The sequence below is a fragment of the Tilletiaria anomala genome (assembly GCF_000711695.1).
Source record: "Tilletiaria anomala UBC 951 chromosome Unknown K437scaffold_112, whole genome shotgun sequence".
NCBI lineage: Eukaryota > Fungi > Basidiomycota > Exobasidiomycetes > Georgefischeriales > Tilletiariaceae > Tilletiaria > Tilletiaria anomala.
Genome location: NW_013546910.1, coordinates 24,638 through 49,107, shown reverse-complemented (window position 1 = coordinate 49,107; position 24,470 = coordinate 24,638). Strand labels below are relative to the sequence as shown.

The window sequence follows — 24,470 nt, the reverse complement described above, 5'->3', positions numbered from 1 at the left end:
GTGCAGCATGTAGTCACACAGTTACTGACTGAACTCACGCACAATCATTTCTCATCTTCGCCGAATCAACATCTCGAACACAGACGTTTTTGCATCCAGCGTGGTATGCACCATGTACATGGGCCAAACCAGGGTTAGTGAATAATGGCGAGTCGAATGTCTCTCTGCTGATAGCCCGTGCGCCAGAGCGGATCCAACCAGGGTCGACTCGCTCTTCTGTTGGGTGCTCCCAAACCTCACATCTTCGGAACGCCCGACGCTGAAGGGACGCTCCCGAACACTCACTGCCCTCGGTTCCGGTCTTGGGAACATCTCAATCTTTAGACTACGTCCTCACGCACTTGACAGACAATGATTCTTCCAGAAGTCAAGCGCATCGCCAAGACATGGGATACCATCGGGGCTAAACATGAGGAGCGACAGGCGCGATATCAGCCTCGACACAAGGAAGCGGGCGCGTTGAATGAACCCTCATCCTCATCGTCGTTAGGGCGTGTCACCGATACAGACTCCTCGCTGGATGGTTGTATAATAAAAGGGGACTCATCTAGAGGCAGTGCCGTCATCTATACTCCCGTACTCGGGCAATCACAACTAGTACCGCCGCCGCCGAGCAAGCTCATTTGCATCGGCCGCAGCTACGACTACAACTTCCCGGATGCCAAGCGGCCTAAGGCGCGCCCTGAGCCGCTGCTGTTCCTCATGCCTCCAACCTCTGCGATAGTAAACGGTGGGAAAGCATTACTCCCGTCGTGTCCGCGCGACCCGGACAAAATTTGTATGGGATGGTATGAGGTCGAGCTGTGTGCTGTCATTGGAAAGCAGACAAAAGATGTTACTGTTTCACAAGCGAGTGATTGCATAGCGGGATACGGTGAGACTCAACTCTTTTGAAATGAGAAGAGAAAGTGGAGTAGCTGAATTATATTAAGCTCGCAGTGCTTGGAATTGAACTTGCCCTAAAAGAAGTATTGGATGATGCCAAGCAACGAGGGCTACCATGGACCACCTCGAAAGCGATTGACGGCTTCGCGCCGCTCAGCGGATTTGTGCCGCTGGATGACGTTCCGGACCCGGCAAATGTGGAGCTCAGCCTAAAGGTATGTTGTCGAAGTGCCACAGATCCTTTTCATGCAAACTCGCTGACGCGCCTCTTGTCTTGTGTACACAGCTGAACGACAAGACAGTCATAAGTGGCAACACATCGTCTATGGTGTACAGCATCGCCGAGCTCGTAGCATATGCATCTAGCATTATGACGCTCGTACCCGGTGATATCATCATGACTGGCTCTCCCGCCAGCCCTGGGCCATTTTACGTCGGCGACACGCTCTGTGCGACGATGCGGACACAGCGAATAGACAGAAGCATTCAGGATCAGGATCGGTACGAGGGCCAAGGAAAGACGCAAAGCTCAGATGACGAACGCAAACATGTGGAAGAGTGGAAGCAGGTCGCGAGTGTTCAGGTAAAAGTAGGGGCAAAAGCACCGCGGCAAGCACAGCTTGTGTCAAATACGGAAGATGGGAAGCACAATGTGGAGTTGTGGCTACAGCGCATATCGTGAATGTAATTGCTAATGGTGATGCCTGCTCCCGGTTTCTGTGAAGTATATTGCCTATCATGATCGGAAACCATGCGACCGTTCCCTTTGGACAAGGGTGTGTCGCAGTCTATTTGAGGGGGATATGTGGTAGGTGTACGATACAGCGCACGAAAATGCAAGAACTCAATATTCGACAATTTGGTGATGTAGCTTACACCAGAAATCATCCCCCGTCCGCAGCGCTGTACAGTTATCCAAGCGAGGGAAGCTCTGTTCGACTTAAACATCGATCACGCGGTGGGAGTGAAGCAAACGCACGCCATCGAATCGAGCATGGATATTCGAATAGATTCCACACATTTAGGCACGTTAGACGGCAGGACGTAAGGAAGCCCCGTTGATCGGCTGTTTCGGGCCTTGGACATACAGGTCATAAAGTCCCAAGCTGTGTCACCTCTCACCAGATATCTGCCTTCGATGAATTCATTCCGACGCCTCTTCTCGTGCCCTCCCCTTGATCATCTGCCTGCGCATGAGCTCCTTGAATCCGGACGAGCGATCAACGAGCCTAAGAAGGGTGCACATGCACCAGTACAGAATGGCCGAGTAGAGCGGGTAATGATGCTCCCACCCTCTAGCGTCCATCCTCGAGCGCGAAGCAATGACCGCGGGATAGGCGTATCCTCGCATTTCTTCCTCATACGCACCGATTGCCGCCTTGACAAGCTTGCGTCGCTCGGGCCCGACGACCGGCGTGTCGATATCGCACTTGAGCTCGGACGAGAGAGCGACAAGCTTGTTGCACAGCTGCAACGCGTCCTTGAGCGCCGTATTGGCGCCGATGCCCTTCCCTGGCGCCATGGTGTGTACCGCGTCACCAAGCAACGCCACGCCGTGATCAGATGGTTCCCAGCCTGCCTTGCGCGGCTCGCTCGTTTTGATGCGAATTGAGAAAGCGGAGGACGGGTCAGAGAGCTCGATCAGGCGCAGCATGCCTTCGGACCATCCTTGTTGCTTTATCAGGTCCTTTGCAGCGTCCATCACGCCTTTCCCTTTGCGCTGGTCAATATCCGCTTGAAACTTGTCTTCCGATCCCCATAACGCCCAATGCGCCCAGCTTTGCATGGACGGTTCACACCGATCCAGCAGGTCCTTAAAGTTGTCGCGCTCAGCTGCGTCGAGTTGGGATGCGTCCCGAAAGGCCATGGAGTGGAGGCTGCCGCCCACGCCATTTTTGCCGACTAGAATGGTCACTGCACGCTGACACTCTTCCGGCAGATCCGGTGCATTGCTCTTTCCCTTGTCGGAAAGGACAGATAACGGGAACTTGGCTGCCAGCGCGATTATGCCCGTCTCGAAGACTTTCTCGTCAGGCAGCAGTTGCTTCCGCACTGATGACCTTGAGCCGTCTGCACCGATCAGTATGTCACCGTCATAGCTAGTGCCATCAGCGAAATGAGCTGTCACTGTGCAATTACCACCGTCGTGCAGCTCGTACCGGACGAATTGCTTGTTGAGCAGCAACGAATCACCGAGGCCGGTGAAGAGGACCTGTCGCAAGTTCATGCGCGACACGCTATGCTCTTGATCAACCGGCAGTTGTGCGTCATGCTTCTTTACTGAGTCCTCTGGAACTGAGCTTATGTTCATTGCAAGCAATCGGTCCAGATGCTGGTCGAGCATTACGAAGTGCTTCGGTGGAAGCGCCGACGTATGCAGAAACATTTTGAACAGGTCCTCCGGGAGAAGCTGCTGCAGTGCATGGGCACCTTGCGGGCTGATGCCCACTCGATACCCGTGCAGCCCAGAATGAGGGTGCTCTTCGCGCTCGAATACCTTGACGTCGACTGGGGCTCCGGACCGTTGGAGCCCGTGCGCAAGGCTTGCTCCGCCCACGCCACCCCCAATGATCAGCACACGAAGTGGCTGCATGTCGACAGATAGATGCGAACCGATCCTTCTGATAATGTTTAGCCGAACAATGGCCAGATCGGCTGGCTGTGGAGCCGATGATTCAATCAAGTCGTTGGATGTATCGAAACGGAGCGTGCACGGCGTCAGGAGCGCGGGGCCAAACAATTTTGTGAGACGAAGTCGACTTGCACAATTCCGCTGGTTGCATGGTGTGACAGGATGGCTTCCTTCAACATTCAAGTATGTATGTATTGGTACGTCTGACGAGCCTTTATGATACAAGTACCGATATGAGATAGCCAGGATCTTCGATGCGCGATCATTGCTGGAGGTGCTGATATTGATTGAGAGAATTGGTACTAGGAATGTCGCAGACAAAACAACGGAACGGGATCACGGTCGTAACGAAAACATTGGAGTCTCTTGGTCGGAAAGGCATGAAGCTGCGGATGGTGGTGTTTAGGACCCACGAAGGCAACGGGGAGCGGAATTAGCTCAATTCGAGGCGGTAAGGGCGTACTCCGATGAACCAGGCAATCAGCCATCAATGCTGGGCCGCCTGACACTTCTTGGGAATCTTGAACCCGTCTGTACGGACCCCGCCGCCCCACGGTGTTTGTAGCTCGATCTTGCTGTCCGTGCCGAGGCCCCGTTTGGCAAAGGCGGTCCAGATGACGCAAGTATTGTTCCCGTTGGTGAGCTATAATGGGTGTAACAAAAAAAAATGTGATGATCAGCACAGTATCCTTGACCACGCGTCCGACCCCTGCCGCACACCGCATCCGACCCTATAAGGCGCAGCAGCAGCAACTCACATTTTCGTCAGCCTGCAAGATGGCGTCGCGCATGTCGTGGAAACCAGGCCTGCAAGGCTGCAGCTTCATGCCATCCATGAGGAGCTGGACGGCGAGCGAGTTGCCGTGCCTGGGGATGCGGCGGGTGCTCGTGCGCTGCTTGGGCGTCTCGTCCTCGCGCAGGAAGAACGCATCGGCATCGGCCTGCGTCGCGTTGGGCAGCGGGACAAACAGGTCTGGCGTGAAGCCGTGCTTGAGGATCAGGCCCTCGACCAGCTCGTTGACCATGCCGGCCCAGACCTCGCCGATGGCGTGCACGGAGAAGCCGTAGCCGGGCTTGTCGAGGTCCGAGTAGAGCTCCTTGTCGACAGTCATGTTGGTGCTGTACGGGTACTTGCGGATGCCGCCTTTGGTGTGCGAGGCCCACTCGCCCATAGTCCAGTCATGTGCCTTCGCGTGCTTGCGGCGGATGATAGTCGCAAATGCGTCACCCTGGCCCTCGCCAAAGCCACCGGCCTCACCCCATCCCAAGCAGCCGCTGTTCGCTGGGCCACCGGTCACTTGTGGAGCGAGTGAAAGTTAAGGGGGGAGGGGGAGAGAGGCAGTAGGGGTTAAGCAGAGTGTACGGGTAAGTTTGATCACATGCATACCAGCATGCTCCCAAAGTTCATGTGATCGCGTTTTGCCACTCACATCGCGTCGAGAGACCGTGTGAGTATTCGTGGATGACGATGCCCTCTTCAAAGTCGCCGTCGCGCTGCGGCGTGCTGCTCCACTTGTACATGCGCATGCGCGGCTTGCGACCATCCGGGGGCGTCATAAAGTCTGCGTTGTTCATGCCGGCGCCATCCTGCGAGAAAGCGATGACGGGGTCGTTGCCTGCGCCGCCGCGACCAAAGTTATCTGCCTGGAAGTTGCCGGAGAGCTCGTCAAAACCATAGCCCCAGAGGAAGTCGTGGTACTTGTTGCACAGGTAGAACAATTGTGTCGTGCTCGCATCACTGTATACGCTCGGATCCAGCTCGGTATGATTCTTGTCGTACGCTCGCCAGGGGAAGGGGAAATCGAAGATCCACTCGTCGTCGCCCTCATCCTTGGAAGAACCACTTCTGCTCGATGAGATACGCTTGGCGATTGGCCGCTTTGCACCCTCCCAGTCGCCCGCGCCGACCGGATCGGCGCTGGCGAGAACGTTGTTCCCGCGCGTGTCCTTGTACACGACGTACTTGCCGTCCTCGTGCCTCGGCTGCGTGCGTCCTCCATGCCCTTTACCGTGCCGCGCTGAATGACTGTCGCCATCGCTGTTAGCGAATGGGTCGCTGCGGAGGAGCGTGCGGTGCCAACCGAGCGGGCTGGCGGGCGAGTGCGGGCGCACACCGTTCTCGATCGAGCGCACGCCGTCGGTCGGGTCGTTGAAGCCCCACTTGAACACCTTGAGCATTGGGTCACGCGGGAAGTCCTGCAACGCGAGTTCGTCACCATTGACGTGGTCGTCGACTTGTTCGGTGATGGAAACTGGAGGTTTCGAAAGCGGGTCGGCGTCTACGCTATCAGCGTCTTGCTCCAAGTAGACGCCGCCCTGTTCAAGTAGCGCGGCAATATTCTGCTCCAGCGCTTGCATGCCGTTCGCGGCCTTGTTTCCGATGCTGGCGGAGGTTTCTTGCAGGTGCGTCCATGTGAGGGCAGTCAAGTCACGTTTGGCTTCGAGCTGGACGGTGCGGTGCGCAGCAGGCATGCTCTGCACCCAGTCGACGACGCTCAGCGTCCTGCCGCGTCCGAGCTGGCTGTCGTAATCTTTGACCGACGCTTCGCCCGGCGCGGCCATCGTAGCAAGCAAACAGGCCTCATAGCTGTTGTCGCGCATGGGCACTTCCATCTTCCAAACCAGCTGGAGCTCCATGCCGATTCCATCGTCGGCCGGGACCTGAAGGTAAGCAAGCTTGGCGTAGACGGGGTCCATGGTCAGCGGTGCGCTGGTGATCGTGTACGTGTCGGTCTTGCCGCTGCTGTCATCCTTGCGCGGTGACCGCGTGCGCATGGCCGCCGCGTATGCTTCAGCGCGTGCGTCGAGGTCAACGGCGTACGAGCCAAATGGCGATGCCTCGGCGAGGAAGTGGGCGAGAGCCAAGCGTGGGTCGACCAGCTTGGCCTTCCCCATGCCATCCTGATCGAGGTTCATGGTGAAGTCATGCGACGCGTCGCTGGAGGTGGCAGCGGCAAAGCGCACGGTATTGTCAATGGCATCGACGTACAGCGAGTTGCCGTAGCTGAGGATCTTGCCGTCGGGAGCGATGTTGATGTTGACGTCTGCATTGACAATCTCACGGTTTTCGGGCGTGACGATGGCGCGCGCGTAGACGTGCGAGATGCCCGATGAGGTGTCGACGTAAGAGTCCTCACGGATGCGCCACTCGACCTGCCGAGCGGCCGATAGTGCGGGCGAGAGGAGTGGGGGTGCATCGGAAGGTGTCAGGGAGAGGAGTAGCCACTGTGCAGACTGCTGCACGCGTTCGGAGAGTGAAGGGTGACGAGACAACGGAGGGGTGTTGCTGGCGAGCTGCGCGTAGCTCGCGAGCTCGTCGTTGAGCGAGTTGAGCAAGCGAGACGCGGCTGATGCGCCGTCCTTGAGGTCAGCATGCACGCCGCTGCTGGCCGTGGCAAAGGTAGTATACAGGCTGTCCGATGCCTTGTTTCCGGGTTCGTGCAGGGCAGAAGGGTGCTGAGGGCCGTAACCGAGCGTCTTGCGATAGCCGGCGGCCTTGTGCGCCGCGACGTCCTGCGCGACTATGCGCGAGCCGCTGCTGCTGGACGCCGCGGAGGCGAGTCCACCGTGGAAGGCATAGGCGCCAGAGCCAAAGCTGGCGGCGGCGGTGGAGAGGAGGAGGAGTTGCTGCAGAAGGGCGGACCAGTTGCTGGCCTGGGTAGGAAGCATGGTGCCTCGAGACGGGGATGCTGTGGTGCGTCAACGGCAGGGACCAGGGAGGTCGGCGGGGGAATGAATGGGAGTGAGCAAGGCCAGCTGGCGGGCCGCAGGCGAGGCCAAGGCCGACCACGACGTCGGCGATGGATGCGTGGGGAGCGAGACGACGAGAAAGAGGAGATCGAGTTGAGTCTGGCGATGATAATGACTCCGAGGAGAAGGCGGTGGGAGGGTGACGACGACCACGTCTCTATTTATTGCTCAACCTAGTCATCGACTGGTGTGGCTGACGCGGGTCGCGTGATGACTCCCAGGCACTGCATCAGTCTTCTCCCGCCGCCCGTCCAGATAACACGCGCCGTTGATTTGCTTGCGAACCTGATAACGCGATACGCATGTACACGGTGAATTCCGCTGGAAAATCCCCGTTTCGCTGAAATTCACCAGGTTTGACACGGACGGCGCTTCCCCGACGTAACCCTAAGCATTACAGCTTTACTCACGGCCGAGAAACCGGACCCCATGGTATAGATTGTGCATGAACTTTCCATATTCCCCTCCTTGTCCATTTCCCACCTCGGTGTTCAATTGTTTGTTCTGCTGGCTCAGGTCCTTGCCACAGTCTGAGCACAGATGGTGGCCAGAGTGAAGCTTCGCTGAAGTCCGGAAAGACAAGCAAGCCAAAGACGAAAGTGCAGCGTCTTGTCAACCAGCGAGCGCCTTCCGTTGCACGCAGCCACGGACTGACGCACCATGTCCGACCATGATATCTCCGCTGCCCATCAGCCCTCCCCAGCCTCCTCTTTATCCCTCGCCCATCCCTCACATCTCACGACAAAGCTAGCCAAGGTGCGCAAGCCTAATGCAGCATACTTTCAAGATGAAGTCTTGCATTTTAGTGCAGATTCACACTCAGATCGCCAGGAGCGGCCGCTGTACTCGCTCGAGTTCTTCCCGCCCAAGACGACGCAGGGCCTGGAGAACCTCTACGCCAGAATTGCGCGCATGGCGCGCCCTGCGTCGATCGCTTTTGATCCTTCCCCCTCTGTGCTAGCGGCCGGCCTCAGCGGCCAAGCTGAATGCGATATGGTCGACGGACAGGAGGTTGCAGTGCATGCTCCCAGCTGGGTCAACGTCACCTGGGGTGCGGGAGGATCGACGGACCGCTGGAGTGTGGAGATGGCTACGCGGATACAAAAGGGCCAATTGCCATACTCGGGCAGCGGATCGCTCTCGCTCGAGTCCAAGCTGAAAGCTCATCAATTGAACCAGGGGCCAGACAGCCCCGGGTCGCCCTCGTCGGCAGAAGGAGACACTACCTCGCCCTCAAGCGGGATCGATGCGCTGCTTCATCTGACGTGCACAAACGTGACGGTCGAATCGCTTCGTACCAGCCTGGCGCAAGCACGAAATTCAGGTGTGCGCAACATTCTCGCGTTGCGGGGCGACCCGCCGCGCGGGCACGAGTACTGGGTCGCCGCGGACGACCGGTTCCAGCACGCCGTGGACCTCGTCCGTTTCATCCGGCAGGAGCACGGCGACTTTTTCTGCATCGGCGTCGCGGGCTATCCTGAGGGTCACCCAGATGATGCGCTGCTCGCCAACCACACCGTCGGAGACGGCGAGCACGGTATCGACCTCGTCGAGCGCGACATCCAGAACCTACTCGCGAAGCAGGCGGCCGGCGCGCAATTTGTCATCACACAGCTCTTCTACGACGTCGATGCCTTCCTTGCGTGGGAGCGCCGAGCTCACGCAGCCGGAGTGCACATCCCGATCGTCCCCGGAATGATGCCGATCGTCAATTTCCAGTCCTTCCGCCGCATGACGATGCTCTGCAAGGTCGGTGTCCCCCCGCGCGTGCTTTCCGCGCTGGAGCAGATCAAGGCGGATGATGCGCAAGTCCGCACGTACGGCATCGAGCTGTGTGCGAACATGATCGCGCGCATCTGGACTGAGCCACACAGCAGGGTCAAGGCGTTCCACTTGTGCACGCTCAACCTCGAGAAGAGCGTCAGCAGGGTGCTAGCGCAGTGTTCATGGTGGAACCACTCGACGGCCGCGGCCGCTGCGCGGCAAGGTGAAGAGTGCGACATCAACTCCACGAACGGCATTTCCATCGGGCGAAATCGAAAGATTCAGACAGACGTGAGTATACCCTCGACTCTCTGAAACGTGTCCGCTGACACCCCTTGCAACTGATTTTCATCTTGTAGGACGACGAGCGATCACCTAGCGCAGCGCTCATGCACCTCAGCATTTCCCCCAAGGAAGCAGTCGAGGCTTCGCTCGCTGCTCTGATATCATCCAACACGGCTTCGAAGCTAGCGCAGCAAGTGTTGCACCCGTCTTCCGCATTCGCCGTCGTCGGCTCTGCTGGCGGTGGCCTGCACCCTTCTTCGTCCTCTTCTGCGAGGCAGACGATAATCCGCAACGACACGTGGGACGAGTTCCCCAACGGGCGGTTCGGCGACATCCGCAGCCCTGCCTATGGTGAAATGGACGGCTACGGCGCAAGCCTCAAGGTTCCGGTGAGTCTCTCTCGGTACGGCCCCCGCTCGGCGTCATCCTCGTTTCCTTACACAGTTCCTTCTTTCCGTGTATCCAGCCCGCAGAAGCGCTCCGTGCATGGGGCCACCCTACGAGCATCGGCGACATTTCGGACCTATTCATTAAGTACCTCGAAGGCAAGCTTGAAGTCATCCCCTGGTGTGACGGCCCACTGATGCAGGAGACGGAATCGATCCGCGAAGCGCTCCTGCGCCTTAACGCATCACCTACCACTCGCAATGCTGCGGGCGAATCTGGCAAAGCCTGGTGGACGGTCGGTTCGCAGCCGTCCGTCGACGGGATTGACTCGAGCGACCCGGCGTTCGGATTTGGGCCGCGCGGCGGTTACGTGTACCAGAAGGCTTTTGTTGAATTCTTCATCACGGAGCAGGAGAAAGAGGCGCTAAAGGAGCAGATCGCCGAGCACGGTTCCAGCGTCGTCAGCTTCTTCGCTGGCAATCGCCACGGCGCGTTCGAGACGAACATGGAAGCGGGCAAGTCCAATGCGGTCACTTGGGCCGTCTTCCCCGGCCGGGAGATCGTACAGCCCACTATCATCGAAGAGGATTCGTTCAAGGCATGGTGCCAAGAGGCGTTCGCGATCTGGGCAGAGTGGGAGCTCCTCTTCCCGCCTCAGTCGGCCACCAAGCAGCTGCTGCATGAAATTGGCGAGCAGCGGTGGCTCATCACCGTCGTCCATCACGAGTATCGCGATCCCGACGCGCTTTGGCGCTTCCTTACCACTCGGAACAGCAACAGCACCTGCACCACCAACAACAAATAGACACCGAGGCATTGCATTTCGGCATGTATCAAAGCAAGACGGCCCAATTGACATGCATGACAGCGCATGGGTACCTGCCAAGCAAGCGATACACAGCAACCGATTCCCCATATGATCATTTGCAATTCAAAACCAAGAATGTATGTTGTAGTACAGAAACGAACGAAATGTGTAGTTCGAATTTGCGGCTGCGCCCTGTGGCATGGGCGTGAAGCGCAGTACGATGCGGTGCGGAGCTTCGAGCGTAGGAGCATGTCAGTTTGCACGAGGCACACGCGAGCCAGACACCCCTCCCCCCTTTTCCACGAAGGATATGGGAGACAGCCAGGCATCCAGACGGCGGGCGTTACTCTGTTTGTCGCGGAATGAGGCTAGGTAAAGGGTTGACACACGAGTCAATATCACTGCGAATACCGCAAGCAAGACCAAGGCCAAGGACGTGACTCACCTCCCATCGATGCTCTTGTGCCCTGCCAGTTCCTTCATTACGGTGGGATCCATAGGGATCACGCTCTTGCGCCGGACGTGATCCGAGTCTTTCGCGCTTACGCTCGCGACTGATCTTCGTGCCGAGTCGCCAAACTGGTGCTGCTGTAAAGAAAATGCATCACAAAGAGGATCAGCTCCCTGCTCGCTTGTAGATCTTTCCCGAACGGGCAATACCGCAACTCACAGTCTCCTGGTAATCACCGTTGTCCGGCCCGTCATGCAGCGGCGCGTCGTCGTACTCTGTGACGGAGATCTCGCCATTGCTCTGATGCCCGAGCTGCCTTGCGTTGGGTCCGCCGCCCTGCTGGTGCTGCAGGTCCAACTCTGGATCGAAATCCTCCCCCTCTGATTCGCCGCCGCCGCCACCGTTGTGGCTGTTAAGGCCCATCGCCCCGATGCCGGAAAGGTCGGCGGCCGAGTCGATAGAGTCAGTGTCCGACGGGGCGCGCGTGGGTGGATTTCGCTCGTCCTCGAGCAGTGTCTTAGGCACTGGCACGCTCATCGATTTGCTGTTGCGCATCGCTGACTCGCGCAGCTTCTTCCACATCTCGTCCCGCTGTCTCAGCTTTTGCCGCTCACTGGGGAAGCAGATGGGGAATCAGCATGTGCGCGCAGCTCAGATCGATATGCTCGCTGCACCACTTACTTTTGCCTCTGCTCCTTAAACTCGTTTGTGCACATGTCAAAGAGGGTCGGATTGATCTCCATGAACAGCTTGAGTGCGTTGTACACCAAGCCGTGGATTGTGCGGTTCCAGTGACTCTTGGAGTTCTGGTAGAGCGCAGAAAACACAATAGGGAGGATGACTTGCACGTTGTCGCCCATGAGGTTGACAATGTACTCGTTGTTCCAAAAGTAGAGTGCGCGCTCGGCGACTTGGAAGTGCTGCGAGTTGATGCAGCGCTGCAGCTGTTGGAACAAGGGCACCTCGATCTTGACGAATTCGGATGGCTCGATGACGTCGAGGATCTCCTCAACCTCGTTGAGGAACATGACCTCTTTGGGCGAGTTGACCTTGGGCCAGTAGCGCAGCAAGCCGAGGAGGACCTCCTCGGTCAGCGAGCTGTCCTTCTCGAGGAACTGCACGACGCAGTAGGCCAGCTGCGGGTGGTACAATGCGAGGCTCTTGACCTTGTGCAACGGGATGAGTACGCGCGTGAGGAAGGTCTTGTGCTCCTCCTTTAGCGGAAGTGCGAATCCGTTGATGATCGATCCGAGGATCTCTAGCAGTTCTGCGATGCCATTGTGCCGCTCGGTCTCGTAGATGAACTGGAAGAAGACGTTGTTGATAGAGCGGCGGATGAACGCGCGCAGGTTGAGGAACTTTCCGTAGATGCGGTGCAGCGTGGTCTTGAGGAAATCCCGCTCGCGTGGGTCCTCCGAGTCGAAGAGCTCGAGCAGCTGCAGGACAAAGTGCTGGTCGATGTACTTTTTCGCAATGTTCGTCGCAAAATCTGGCGACTCGACAAAGCGCAGGAAGAATTCGTAGACAATCTGTAGATGCGGCCAGGCCAGCTCGAGCACCGGCTCGTCCTCCTCCGGGTCGAATGCGTCGCCGGATGGGTTCACCTGCGGTGGGATCGTCCGGAATAGGTTGGCGCCAAACTGTATGGAGCAGAGAAAAGCAGAGCGAGGGGGAAAGGGGGCGAGGATGCGTGCGTGTGTCAGCTCCCTGCATGCATGCCAAGCAAAGCCTCTCTTTTCATCGCGCTTGGCCTGGCCTGGCCCCTAGATAACCTCACCATGTTGACGACCTCTGGATAGAGCGCCTCGGTGATAACGCCTCTGTTAGAGGTAATATAATCGAGCATCTCGTGGAGCGTCTGCGCCTTGACCTGTTTGCCCTTGAGGTCCTGGCTGGCGTCGTTGAAGTCAAAGACGACGGCGGACTGGCGGAGCTTGCGCACGAACAGCTCCTGGCGGTCGGCGGGGACAACCTCATTGAAGTTGGGCAACTTCTCCAGCTCAACCTTCTCTGTGACGTGGAAGCGCGAGCTGCGCTGCTTGCGCGGAGGCGTCTTGCCCGCCGCGGGTAGCACCATGTCCTTCGGCGTACCCTGGCCCACCTGCGGCCCGACGGGTCCGCTGCCCGCGGCGGGCGCACCGCCGAGGCCCGTGCGGCCTGTCGCGCTGAGACGGCCCGACGCACCGCCGAGGCTGCCAGCTATGCTCCCTGCGCCTGCCGCACTGCCAGCACCACTGAGTTTGCCAGGTGGCATGCTGGATATGGGCGCGCCTTCAGTGCTCATCAGGCCCGAGGTGCCTGTATGCAGCTGCGCGGCCGCAGACGCGGCAACGCCTGAGAGGCCCTGTATCGCGGGGGACGCAGCGGATGATACTGACAGAGTCCCGGCGCCAGGGATGCCGATGGGCGGGTGCTGCATGTGCACGACCGAGGTTGAGGGTAGCTCGCTCGAGACGACGACGACCGGCGGGGCAGGCCCGCCCTTGTCACCTGCACTGCCGGGTACGGCTGCTGCCCCGCCCATCGAGGTCGCGCCTGCGCCTGGTCCCTGCTGGCCCGCCAAGCCGTTGCTGCCGGCTGCCCGGCCGCTGTTGCGACCAAAGGACCCGCTCCCGCCCGCGCCGCCGTTGCTGCCACCGCCAGCACCACCGGCGCTATTCATGCTGCCGTTCTTACCGCCGCCGCCGTTAAAGGACCCGGTGAAGATCGAGTTGGCTGGGACGCTGCCGCCTTTGGGTGGGGGTACCGGTATGGGTCCACTGCCTGCTATACCGCCGGCGGACGAGGTACCGCTCTTGGTGGAACGCACGGAGCCGCTGCCCTCGGAAGCGTTCGATGTGCTCGAATCGCTCGATTTGGAACGGGAGAGATTCTGAGAGATACAGCGGCGATGGGTACATACGCGGTATTTCGTTCGGTCAGCAAAGGCAACTACGTGCAAGCAGTTGGAAAGGGGTGGGTGCGAGATTCGCGTCGCGTTTGACTCACCATCGCCTTTTTCCAGCCCTTCATCGTGACACCGGAAATGTTAACCTTTCGTCAGTCTCCTTTTGCGGATGTCGGTCTGGCTGATAGGCCAAGATCTTGCTGCAAGCGAGCGAGCTAGCTCTGCCGCGTGGTTCAGCAACCGGAACGGGTATGACCCTACGACCCGTGCTCAATGCCCAGAGCCTGCGAGCTGAGCGTGAGGATAAAGAGATGGGCGATGGGCGATGCTGCTGTCATCGAATGCGGTCGGTCGCGCGCCGATCCCGTCGCCTATGGGGTTCCGACAGAGGCCCGCAAGAGAGCCGTGGTCCGAGAAAGCGATGGAACAAAGGAGGGGGTGGTGCTCGCACACGTCGATGTCAGGCGAGCGTGGGCGAGCTGGTTGCTTGTAGGGGATGGTCGATACTGCTGTCCAGTATACATCTCGGTGGGCGAGGCGAGGCGAGGGTCAGAAACAGCAAGTAGAGGAGTATGTGCATGCCGACTAGTGGGGAGGGCGTGTGGTGTGGGTAAGTCTGCGGCGTGTGGGCACTGTGTGCGGTGCTGTGCGTGCTGTGCAGCTGGGAGAGTGTCGCACTCCCTGCCAGCATCATCTTACTTTCACCACTGGAGCGATGCTGCGAGTTGAAGTTGCGCCCGCGCGCGAGCTCTCTCTGTCCTCCTCGCGGTCAGAGCTTGCGTGATGCCCGTCACAGCGCAACAAAACGACAGCGCCTACAGGCAGACTACAGAGCACATTACCCACACAGGATGCAGACCGCAGACCATAGACCACAGACCACACTGAACACGTCGAGTAGAGAGTTGCAGACGAAGATACGGTCCTACAGAGTCCAAAGCCTCTTGCCTTCTCTGGGGGAGCTTGAGTCCCAGCCATGGGTGCGTGTACATTGCTCCGATGTACCTAGTGACGAGATTGCAGCACCACGCCGCAGTGTGCGACACGCGGCACACACTCAACATCTCACTACGGCACTGTGCGAGTGTGCTTGTGGGCGCGCGCGCAGTGATCACGCGTGGCAGTCATACATTCAGGTGTACATCCATGCGTACGCATCGCTTTGACACTCACCCTGCACTCGACGCAACAGAGGACCATCCATCAACTCGCTCGGTAGATATGAAACTGGAGAGGATACAGCCATTATGTACTCACGAGGAGGGTTCACTCATTGCGCTAACAATGGCGTCGTCATCGTCGCCGCTGCCATTTCGCCCTTGCTGGAGCTGTTTGCGCTGATCCATCGCGACGCACGAAACCGAGAAGCTCGGGGGTCTCGGTCATGATCTCAACACACCCGCTCGCTTCACACTGCGTGCTTGCTGTAAAAGCTAGTCGGTCAAGGGGCCATGGCAACTCCCGCAGTCAGAGGCTTTCCATTGACGGTCTAGGGTCTGCACATCACAGGTAGTTTTCCTGAGAATTTTTGAGCAGCGCTCACACGAACTGCTGCACAACCAGCTTCCTTCGCAAATCATTCCCTGGAATTCAAGAATGCCCCAATCGTCCCAGCAAAGGTACTCTCGTCTGGCGCCCATGCAGAGTGCCTCACCTGTCGTCGTCGCGGTCGCACTAAATGGCGCAGCGGCCGAGGAGGGCGACAGCGCAAAAAGGCGCCTTCGCTCGACAGCCGGGCTTGACTGCCTCCAGCACGTCAGGATGCACGAAATCTATCGTCCTGCGGATTAAAATCATTTTGGCTGCCGTGCAATAGATATCTTTGGTTTGAATTGGTTGACCTAGAAGCTCATGACGAATGCATATTGTGTTGTTTGAAGGAGGGGTTTGATTGAGGAAAAGTGGGTGTAGTATGTCAGGACGCAGAGGCGCGAAAGCTGCCTGCCTGCCTGCTGGCCGTGTGGAGCGCGAGCGGCATATCAGTAGCGAGCTGTGGTGTGTGTGAGGTGGTGCCTGGCCGCGATTCATGTCTTGACATACAGCAACATCCTCCACCTTATTACACACACCTCAACCTTTCTTCTTGGCCTCCTTAACTATCTCATGGAAGGAACATCTTTTGCGCAAACAGCACTGCTCCTCTCCTAGGCAGCCAGCCCCTACTCCGAGAGGCTTCAGGAAGCTGCAACTCCGCTGGCATCATGGCGCTCCCAATCTATGTGCCCATCGGGTACATCGTATTCCTGCTCGTCTCCCTCTCCACGTTCTCTCGCATCTATCGACGCCGATCAGCACAGCGAGTCGTATGCGACGTCGGAAGCCAGCCCTGGTTCCCCGACGGCCACCCGGAGCGGGACATCTACCAATCGCTCGTCTCAGCGGCAGCCCAAAATGCCGTGCCGGACGAGACCAACGGCACCCAGGGCGGCAGTAGCAGCCGAGGCCCACAGCCACCGATGATCCCAGACCACGTCTTGAAGGCTGCGCTGCTCAACCGTGCCATGGCAGATGTGCGGCGTATCATGCGAATGCGAGACGACAAGCAAGCGCTGCAGCAGCTCTTGCAGAAGGGCTCGCTAGGTGATGAGACGATGGAGCGCTTCCAGCTCGCCGAGAAGGAGCTCGAAGCGGAAATATTGGATGTCGTTTCGGAGGCAAATACTTTTAAGGAGGGATGGGGCCAAATCATCTTTCCCTCGGCCAGCGAGATGGTCGCACATCTCAAACACAAAGAGATCTATTATGGCATCAAGGACCAACGCGAGACGGAAAGTGAGTCGACCCATCAATCGCGATTTCGCTTCCTTTCCCGCGGGCTCATTGACACATTCCGTTCCATGACAGTTCGCAAGCTACAAAAGGAAGGCAAGCCTGTACCGAAACCCACGGTTGAGCTCCCTCCGCTTGTTACACCCCCAGGAACGACCATCCAAGTGCAAGCCCCGCAGCAAGCGAATGGTGCGCCCTCCCCATTGCCACCTGGCGCCGTCTTATCTGGCGCACAACCCCTACCACCGGCCGGAGCCGCAGACGCAGGTACTCCAACAGGGACTGGGCAGCAGCAGATTAAGATGCAGCTCCCGCCGCAGATCGCAGCGGCGATTCAGGCAAATGGAGGTCAGATCACACCGCAGATGCTGCCCGCCATTGCACAGGCCAATGGTGGCCAGCTCCCGCCCCCGTTGTTGGCTATGGTCCAGCAGGCGCAGATGCAGGCTCAGGCGCTCGCCGCGCAGCAGCAGCAGGCAGAGGGGTCGCTGTTGCCGCCTAGTCCTGGTAGCAAGGCGGCTAAGGTCGAGGATGCAGGGGAAGACGACTAGGGGTGGGCCAGCCGGATCGTTGCAAAGTGCAAGATATGTCACATGCCGCCGAACGAGACCACCTCGGCGCGAGAAAAAAAGTCCATTGCGCCTTTCGAGCGCACGCACAGCCGATGTAGCATACTCTTATTCTCGCTTCCCACGTTAACATGGATTAGAGAGACACAGAAGAGTATCGTGATCCAAGGTTCTGAGCCAGTTCAAGCCCACGAAGGATATCTACATGCCGTTTCATAAGTCATCAAAGTCGTCTTGTGCTTCCTCTTCCTCGTCCGCCTCGTCGTTCTCCTCGTCCTGCAGCGCAGCGCTGCTGGCCTCATCATCTTGCGTCTCATCGCCTTCGTCCTCCGCTGCTGCACCTCTGCGGCGGCTGGACAGGCGAGAGTGGGAATCATTAGTTTCCGACTGTGTGGCCGCCTGCGTGGCTTGCAGACTTACCTTCGGGTTCCTACTGCACTCTTCGAAGAGGCTGCTGCAGTCTTGGCCCTTGCGCGTGGCGCAGCTCGCTTGGCAGAAGCAGCAGCTTTGGATGTGGTCGGCGCAGAGAGCAGCTTGATCGCATCGATGTTCAGTTTGGCGAAGAATTCCTGCAGATCGATGTACGCCGGCTCCTGCGCAGCGCCTCCATCCGCTGCTGCGCGCAAGCAATGGCGAGCATCGAGCGCCTCGGCGGCATCCGCGTACTGTTTCTCGACTGCTGCATGGAATCGTGCGAATGCGTTCGCCGCGACGGTCGAGTCGAACGGATCGAGCCCCGCCAGGACGCCGCAGAGGAGGAGCACGGTATTTACCTTGGCCTCGTGCAGCTCGTCGGGTAGGGTGACCTTGCCGAGGAGCTGCGCGAACATCTTTCGCTCATCGCGCTGGTCGCGGACGAGCTCCTTAAGAATGTCAACCAGCACATCAGCGTTGATGCTGCTGTCCTTGGTCCCGGGGTAGATGGCTTTTCCCGCGTCCATCCAGTCGATGAGCTGCAGCGCAATCTGCTGTGGCGCGACCATCTCCTGCTCAGCGTCCTTGTCCGTATACACATCGCTTAACACGGTGAGCGTGTCCAGCCAGACGCGCTGCAGGCGCCGCTGGTTAATAGGCGATGAGTAGCAATACGCAGGTAGGAAGTAGCTCAGGCACTGTCGCAGCTCCTGATTGTCAGCAGTCTCGGGGCTCATATACACGAGCACCATGCTCTTCAGCACATCGTCCGCATCGTCGACGATCCCCGCGAGCATTAACTTGGCGATGCCGAGCGCGGCAGATGCCTGGACCGCCTCATCGTCGTCTTCGAGAAGCGAGAGCAGAAAGGACATGATCTGGCCGAGCGCCTCCTTGGCCTTGACGGCGTACTCGTCGTCGCCGAGCTCCTCGCGCGAGCCGACGGTGCGGCTGGCAAGGTACGGGATGCCGTGCGCGATGATCAAATCAAAAACCAGCTGTACTGCACACAGCTTGACGCCGTCAGCGCCGCGCTGCACCTGGTCGAGAAAGAGCGGGAACGTCTCAAGCGCAAGCTTCTTGTCAAGCAGGCAGCTGAGGCCCAGGCAAGTCAGACCTTGCTCGCGAACCCACGCGTCCTTGGAGCGGACGGCCGGTGCAATCAGCTGCGGGATCAGGCCATGGAAGGCGGTATTTTCTTGCAATGCGCCACCGACGCGTTCGAGCATGCCGCGCACGATGGTCAGACGTCGTGCATTGCGCTCGACGAGCTCTTCCTCTGATACGCCGGTTTTGCTTGGCCGTTTCTTGCTGCCACTCATTCGGCAATTGGACGTCACCGGCAGCGTCGTCTCATCAGGTGCTGCGACGAGATCTTGGCTTGCTTCGACACACTCGTCTTCGTCTTGGCTGAAGTCATCGTCTTCAAGCTGTTGCGTGATTTCCACGACGATGCGCATAAAGTCGCGCTGCCCGTTGCTCAGCTTGAGCAGCAAGTCCAGGCACGCGGCGGTGAGGTCATCAGAAAGCAACGAGGCGTGCGCGTGAGTCGACATCATCTCGCGCAGCAGACCAAACATTTTGCGGCGGCCAATCTCATCTGCGTAGTCTGCGTGTAGTGCGATCTGCAGTAGAAGCAGAACGATGCGCTCCTGCTTTGCGTACTCGTCTCCTTCTTGGTCTTGTCGCTTCTGCTGCTGCTGCTCGCTCGCAGCTATCATGTCATTGAAGTGCTTCTGCACACGGAAAGCGAGCGCGGTGACGGGCGGCATGGCGTTCTCCCACCTGTTCAGCTCGCGCGTCTTGTCGCGCCAATGATCGAGCAGGACTTTAGCAAGCAGGGCTTTTGCGGGCGTCAGGTCGTTCCAGAACGCGTCGTCCACCAGCACGACATGGTCCGCCAGCGCGGGTTTGGCGTCGAACATGGTCGCGAGAGCCTGCTGTGCCACCTCCATGCCGGACCCGCTGGGCGAGAGCAGGTCGAAGCGCCTCAGGAAATCCTCTAGGTCGCCGTTGCATGCGTCGATCCAGGTGCCCATGAGCTTTTTGGTCGCACGGCGCACGCTTTCCTCGCGGTCGCGTAGACCGACACCGATCGCCTCGCTCGTTGTCTTTGGGCTCAGCAGCTGAGAACTGGTGGAGGCTTGCTGCACTTGGGCGGCCGAGGGTAGTAGGGCGGGGAGCATGGCGAGCGAGCCGAGGAAGACGCAGCGCCGGTTGATCGCATCGACGTCACGCAGGCGCTCGAGGATGTGCGGGAAGGTAGTGGAAGTCAGCGAGAGGTTGAACAACGCTGCTCTTCGAACCTCTCTGCGAGCATTCGAGGGAAGGATCAGAAACGACTGTGGGAGGTGAAGGGACGTGAAAGCACTCGAACTCACGCGCTGGGATCGTGGCGCAGCATCCACACGAGCATGTCCTGCACCTCATCCTCCTCGCCCTGTTCGACGTCGTCGCCAGAGGCCTGCTGCAATTTAGCGATGGCGACAATGGCCTGCACGCGCACGGAGCTCTCCTTGTCGTTCACACGTTCGAGTAAAAATGACTTGAGAGTCTCGAATAGGTCGTCGCTGAGGGCGAGTATATCGATCAGGGGTCCAGCGTGCAGCGCAGGCTTGGGGAAGCGGAACTCACCTCAAGCTCTCGAGGTTGTTGACGAGGAGTGCTACTAGCTGGCAGCACCTCAGGCGAACATTCTTATTCTTTGCTCCGAATCCACGCAGACAATGCTTGAGGAGGATCTCGACGAAACGAGTCGCCGTCGTATCATCTTCGTCGTCCTCGTCTTCATCATCACCAGCGGTACCCGCCTCTTCGCGCGCTTGCCTGCGGAAAGCCATCTGTGCATAATGGGCATACGCTGAGATGAACTTAAGGCAGCGGTCTGCAACGGTCTCGCCCTTCTTGACGGAGAGCACACGGTTGACACAAGGGATGAAAGCGTCGTTGAACGCCTTTTCGCCGACGAGCTTGGTGCCCCTCGGCGTCTCCTGCATCAAGCGGGCCACCGAGGCGTGCTGGTTGAAAAGCGCGACGACGTGCTTGCGGTGCACGGCCAGCGAGTGCTGCGAGGCTGAAAATATCTGCGCGATGGCCGAGGGAAGCGCGGTAAGATGCTTCTGCGCGTCGTCGGGCTCCGGAGACGAGCTGGGGCTAGTGGCCCTGTTGCGCTGCTGCTGCTGCTGTTGTGCCTTGGAGCGGGCTCTCCCAGCTGTTCTCGCTTCTGTCGAAAGCATGCTGGGCGGCAGACAGGAAGGACGTACAAGACCGCGTGGGATGGTTGCAGAGTTCCCTGCACGATCGACGAGCAAGTGATTTCGCTTGACCAGCTGAATGCATATGCAAAGCTGATGGTGAATGTGAATGGACAGACGATGCTGAGGATGATGGGTCGCGTCATGTGTTTATTCCGCTGGTCGTACAGACGCGTTCGCGCTGGTATGCCACACGTGACTTGTAGTTTTGTGTAAACCCGATCAAGTAGCCCGTTTTTGATCTCCAGCGGTGGGCATAAGAAATGAAGGCATGGCGAGCGGAATGGAGGAGCACAACTCCGCGCACAGGGGACAAGAGGGCTGGCCAGTGCGCAAAATGGATGAATGCGCTGGCAAATCCGTCACCCTCCCCATCCTCCCCCCACCCCGTGTGGGCGCGCACCGGTTTGCGTCACATTCTTCATTGTTGGAAGACTGGGGTGGGTGTTGGCTGCTGGTGTGTGTGAGTCTTGCGTGTGTGGTCTGCCCAGTCACCGTGGCCCGTGCCCACACACTTCTCTCCCAATCGAAACTCCCATCACATCACATTACGGAGTGTCGGCTGCTGCCCCGCCGATCCCTCTGCTTTGGGGGGAGGTGCTCGCTTCCCTCAGAACCTCCGCTCGGCTTTCTATCTTTCGGCTACAGCATCCACACCTTCATCTAGTCCTTGATCTTCTCCTTCTTCCCTCCTCACCCCATCTGGCTCCAAAGCTTGCTTGCCAATTGTAAATCGCCTCCAAAGAAACATCGTACAAGAAGCACCACAATCGAGCAAGTGACGCATCGTCCTTCTTTGCTCTTTCCTTTCTCCTCCCCCAGCACAACGCCAAGATTCTCGCCCGGGTCTCTTCCATCGCTTCCCACCTCCTTTCCACATCTTCCCGTCGGACCGCTGCAAAGATGTCTCAGGCAGTGTGAGTGCGCGCTTATACGGAGCACGAGAAATTGCACAGAAGAATCTGTTGCAGGGAAAGGCGAGCAGATACGGGCTTGTGTTTGTCCCCAGGCTGCGACAGATGCGCGAACAGATCAGAAGAACGTGCTGTGATCCCTGGAGCAATATCGACGCTGACCATTGGCCTTTCCGATTGCCACTCTTTCTGCGCTACACCGCTTCTTTGCAATTGCAATGTCTTTTTGAAACGCCATGCAGTGCGGACATTGGCCTCATCGGCCTGGCCGTCATGTGAGTTGCAGTCCAGAGAGTGGCCGGAATCGCTAATTGACATTCGATTGTCACCACAGGGGCCAGAACTTGATTCTGAACATGAACGGTTGGTGGATGCTGTCTCCATAGTATGTTTTGGTGCTTTTGAATGCTGAAATCACCCCGCTCGGGCCCTTGCCGAAACAGACAAAGGCTTCACTGTCTGCGCCTACAACCGGACTGTCTCCAAGGTTGACGACTTCCTCAACAACGAGGCCAAGGGTGAGTTCTGTTTACATTGGCAGGATCGCTCCCACTGGAACGTGAGCTTACCTTGCACACCCTGTCTTGCGACGCTGTGCAGGCACCAACGTCGTCGGCGCCAAGTCGATCGAGGAGTTCGTTGCCAAGTTGAAGCGTCCGCGCAAGATCATTCTCCTCGTTAAGGCCGGTTCTGCTGTCGATGCATTCATCGACCAGCTCGTGCCTCACCTCGAGAAGGGCGACATCATTATCGACGGCGGCAACTCGCACTACCCCGACTCGATCCGCCGCACGGCCGAGCTCGAGAAGAAGGGCCTGCTCTTCGTCGGCTCGGGTGTCTCAGGTGGCGAGGAAGGTGCCCGCCATGGCCCGTCATTGATGCCCGGTGGCTCGGATGCCGCCTGGCCGCATATCAAGGAGATCTTCCAGAAGACCGCCGCGCAGTCGGACGGCGAGCCATGCTGCGACTGGGTCGGCCAGACCGGCTCGGGGCACTACGTCAAGATGGTGCACAACGGCATTGAGTACGGCGACATGCAGCTTATCTGCGAGGCCTATGACATCCTTAAGCGAGGCGTTGGCTTTTCCAACGACGAGATTGCCGACGTGTTTGATCAGTGGAACAAGGGCGTCCTTGACTCCTTCTTGATCGAGATCACGCGCGATATTCTGCGCTACAAGGACGACGATGGAGAGCCGATGCTCGAGAAGATCCTAGGTGCGTTGTGTCGCCTCTTGTGCTGTGCTCCGTGTGTGTGTGTGCAGTAGTTGCTGACGTAACTCCTACTTATCGTACACGACATCTCTGCCTCGCAGACTCTGCCGGCCAAAAAGGGACGGGCAAGTGGACGGCGATCTCTGCGCTGGACCTCGGCCAGCCAGTTACGCTGATCGGCGAGGCAGTGTTTGCGCGCTGCCTGTCGTCGCTCAAGGCGGAGCGCACGCGCGCGTCGAAGATCCTGAGCGGCCCGCAAATCAAGCCCTTCGAGGGCGACAAGACTCAGTTTGTCAAGGACTTGGAGCAGGCGCTGTACGCGTCCAAGATTGTGTCGTACGCGCAGGGCTTTATGCTGATGCGCGAGGCGGCCAAGGAGTACAACTGGACGCTGAACAACCCGTCGATCGCGCTGATGTGGCGCGGTGGCTGCATCATCCGCTCGGTTTTCCTCAAGGACATCACAAACGCGTTCCGCAAGGACCCGCAGCTGGAGAACCTGCTATTCGACGACTTTTTCAACAAGGCGATCCACGCCGCGCAGGACGGCTGGCGCCGCGTCGTCGCGCAAGCAATGCTTTGGGGCATCCCAACACCTGCCTTTTCGACAGCGCTTGCGTTCTTTGACGGCTACAGGACCGAGCGCGTGCCGGCGAACCTGTTGCAGGCGCAGCGCGACTACTTTGGGTGAGCACAGACGGCGGCGGAACAGATGTCTGTCTGTGCGTGATCAATTGACTGACTGACTCGGGGTTGCCCCTGCCATCCGCTCACAGTGCACACACCTTCCGCGTCCTGCCGGGCAAGGAGAACGCCAAGCTGCCGGCGGGCCAGGATATCCACATCAACTGGACGGGCCGAGGCGGCAACGTGTCTGCCAGCACGTACTCTGCCTGAAGCAGCAGCGAGCGCGCTGCTAGTATTTCGTCAATTTGGAGAAGAAAAGAGTGAGAGGGGGTCAGCGAGCGCGCGCGCGGGGTGCATCCTCTCCGTGCGCGTTCGTCGTCATTGAAATTCGACCCTGGATCCAGGTCCAGTCTGTCTCGCGCGGGGCCCGTGTGTGTATGTATGTATGCATGTTTCTCTCGGCGAACGATCATGCTTCATTGCTTTGTTCTGCGCCGCTTTCTCCGTCTCTCGCCCTCTTTGCCTTGGTGGGCTTTTCCCTCGAATCGCGGAGGACCGTGCACGGCCGTCCAGGCGAGGCGTCACTTGTGTCTTTTGCACTGCAGCACTCTAAGCGCCTCTGCTGTGATCCGTGTGCATAACCCTAATCCCCAGCCATCAACTATTGGGTTGACTGTATTTGCGCTGTAGTGCTGGCTGGTGTGGGAATGGGTGGCGAAAAGCTCCCTCTGTGCAGCTGCCGGCTGCAAGCTGCGCACAGGCAGCAAAAGAGTGCTGCAATGGGATAGCGTGGGCTGATGCTTGCATGCTCTAATGAAGTGGAGTTCAGTCGCAGTGCTGCCCACTCGCGCGCTGCACG

At 58.5% G+C, this 24,470-nt stretch overlaps 9 protein-coding genes across 9 annotated transcripts; 5 read left to right on the top strand and 4 right to left on the bottom strand.

The window, feature by feature from the left end:
- Nucleotides 1-351: 351 nt before the first annotated feature.
- Nucleotides 352-1,567, top strand: K437DRAFT_270456 (uncharacterized protein; the record flags this gene model as incomplete). Its single annotated transcript, XM_013385402.1, has 3 exons — nucleotides 352-874; nucleotides 940-1,100; nucleotides 1,172-1,567. The coding sequence occupies 3 exons, from the start codon at nucleotides 352-354 to the stop codon at nucleotides 1,565-1,567; spliced, it is 1,080 nt and encodes a 359-aa protein (XP_013240856.1).
- Nucleotides 1,568-1,773: 206 nt separating this feature from the next.
- K437DRAFT_259273 (FAD/NAD(P)-binding domain-containing protein) lies at nucleotides 1,774-3,569 on the bottom strand. Its single transcript, XM_013385401.1, has one exon. The coding sequence runs from the start codon at nucleotides 3,476-3,478 to the stop codon at nucleotides 2,030-2,032; it is 1,449 nt and encodes a 482-aa protein (XP_013240855.1). The 5' UTR covers nucleotides 3,479-3,569; the 3' UTR covers nucleotides 1,774-2,029.
- Nucleotides 3,570-3,688: 119 nt separating this feature from the next.
- Nucleotides 3,689-7,356, bottom strand: K437DRAFT_259272 (uncharacterized protein). Its single transcript, XM_013385400.1, has 3 exons — nucleotides 4,948-7,356; nucleotides 4,276-4,814; nucleotides 3,689-4,160 (listed from the first exon to the last, which is right to left on the bottom strand). The coding sequence occupies exons 1-3, from the start codon at nucleotides 7,184-7,186 to the stop codon at nucleotides 4,005-4,007; spliced, it is 2,934 nt and encodes a 977-aa protein (XP_013240854.1). The 5' UTR covers nucleotides 7,187-7,356; the 3' UTR covers nucleotides 3,689-4,004.
- Nucleotides 7,357-7,927: 571 nt separating this feature from the next.
- Nucleotides 7,928-10,914, top strand: K437DRAFT_280913 (MTHFR-domain-containing protein; the record flags this gene model as incomplete). The annotated part of the gene is made up of 5 exons (XM_013385399.1): nucleotides 7,928-8,023; nucleotides 8,099-8,193; nucleotides 8,299-9,322; nucleotides 9,595-9,705; nucleotides 9,783-10,914. 5 exons carry the CDS (start codon nucleotides 7,928-7,930, stop codon nucleotides 10,506-10,508), a joined length of 2,052 nt encoding a protein of 683 aa, XP_013240853.1. The 3' UTR covers nucleotides 10,509-10,914.
- On the bottom strand, nucleotides 10,609-14,378 carry K437DRAFT_259271 (protein phosphatase 2A regulatory B subunit). The gene is made up of 6 exons (XM_013385398.1): nucleotides 13,951-14,378; nucleotides 12,740-13,834; nucleotides 11,644-12,602; nucleotides 11,182-11,575; nucleotides 10,957-11,099; nucleotides 10,609-10,879 (listed from the first exon to the last, which is right to left on the bottom strand). The coding sequence occupies exons 1-6, from the start codon at nucleotides 13,972-13,974 to the stop codon at nucleotides 10,855-10,857; spliced, it is 2,640 nt and encodes an 879-aa protein (XP_013240852.1). The 5' UTR covers nucleotides 13,975-14,378; the 3' UTR covers nucleotides 10,609-10,854.
- A 1,533-nt stretch (nucleotides 14,379-15,911) lies between these two features.
- Nucleotides 15,912-17,486, top strand: K437DRAFT_276173 (uncharacterized protein). Its single transcript, XM_013385397.1, has 2 exons — nucleotides 15,912-16,621; nucleotides 16,694-17,486. The coding sequence occupies exons 1-2, from the start codon at nucleotides 16,051-16,053 to the stop codon at nucleotides 17,167-17,169; spliced, it is 1,047 nt and encodes a 348-aa protein (XP_013240851.1). The 5' UTR covers nucleotides 15,912-16,050; the 3' UTR covers nucleotides 17,170-17,486.
- On the bottom strand, nucleotides 17,339-20,904 carry K437DRAFT_251065 (ARM repeat-containing protein). Its single transcript, XM_013385396.1, has 4 exons — nucleotides 20,236-20,904; nucleotides 19,983-20,171; nucleotides 17,608-19,911; nucleotides 17,339-17,539 (listed from the first exon to the last, which is right to left on the bottom strand). The coding sequence occupies exons 1-4, from the start codon at nucleotides 20,835-20,837 to the stop codon at nucleotides 17,401-17,403; spliced, it is 3,234 nt and encodes a 1,077-aa protein (XP_013240850.1). The 5' UTR covers nucleotides 20,838-20,904; the 3' UTR covers nucleotides 17,339-17,400.
- A 507-nt stretch (nucleotides 20,905-21,411) lies between these two features.
- K437DRAFT_259267 (putative 6-phosphogluconate dehydrogenase) lies at nucleotides 21,412-24,088 on the top strand. Its single transcript, XM_013385395.1, has 7 exons — nucleotides 21,412-21,772; nucleotides 22,012-22,044; nucleotides 22,104-22,132; nucleotides 22,213-22,287; nucleotides 22,370-22,987; nucleotides 23,086-23,671; nucleotides 23,761-24,088. The coding sequence occupies exons 1-7, from the start codon at nucleotides 21,759-21,761 to the stop codon at nucleotides 23,879-23,881; spliced, it is 1,476 nt and encodes a 491-aa protein (XP_013240849.1). The 5' UTR covers nucleotides 21,412-21,758; the 3' UTR covers nucleotides 23,882-24,088.
- Nucleotides 23,968-24,353, top strand: K437DRAFT_19969 (uncharacterized protein). Its single transcript, XM_013385387.1, has one exon. The coding sequence runs from the start codon at nucleotides 24,053-24,055 to the stop codon at nucleotides 24,299-24,301; it is 249 nt and encodes an 82-aa protein (XP_013240841.1). The 5' UTR covers nucleotides 23,968-24,052; the 3' UTR covers nucleotides 24,302-24,353.
- The last annotated feature ends 117 nt before the right edge of the window (nucleotides 24,354-24,470 follow it).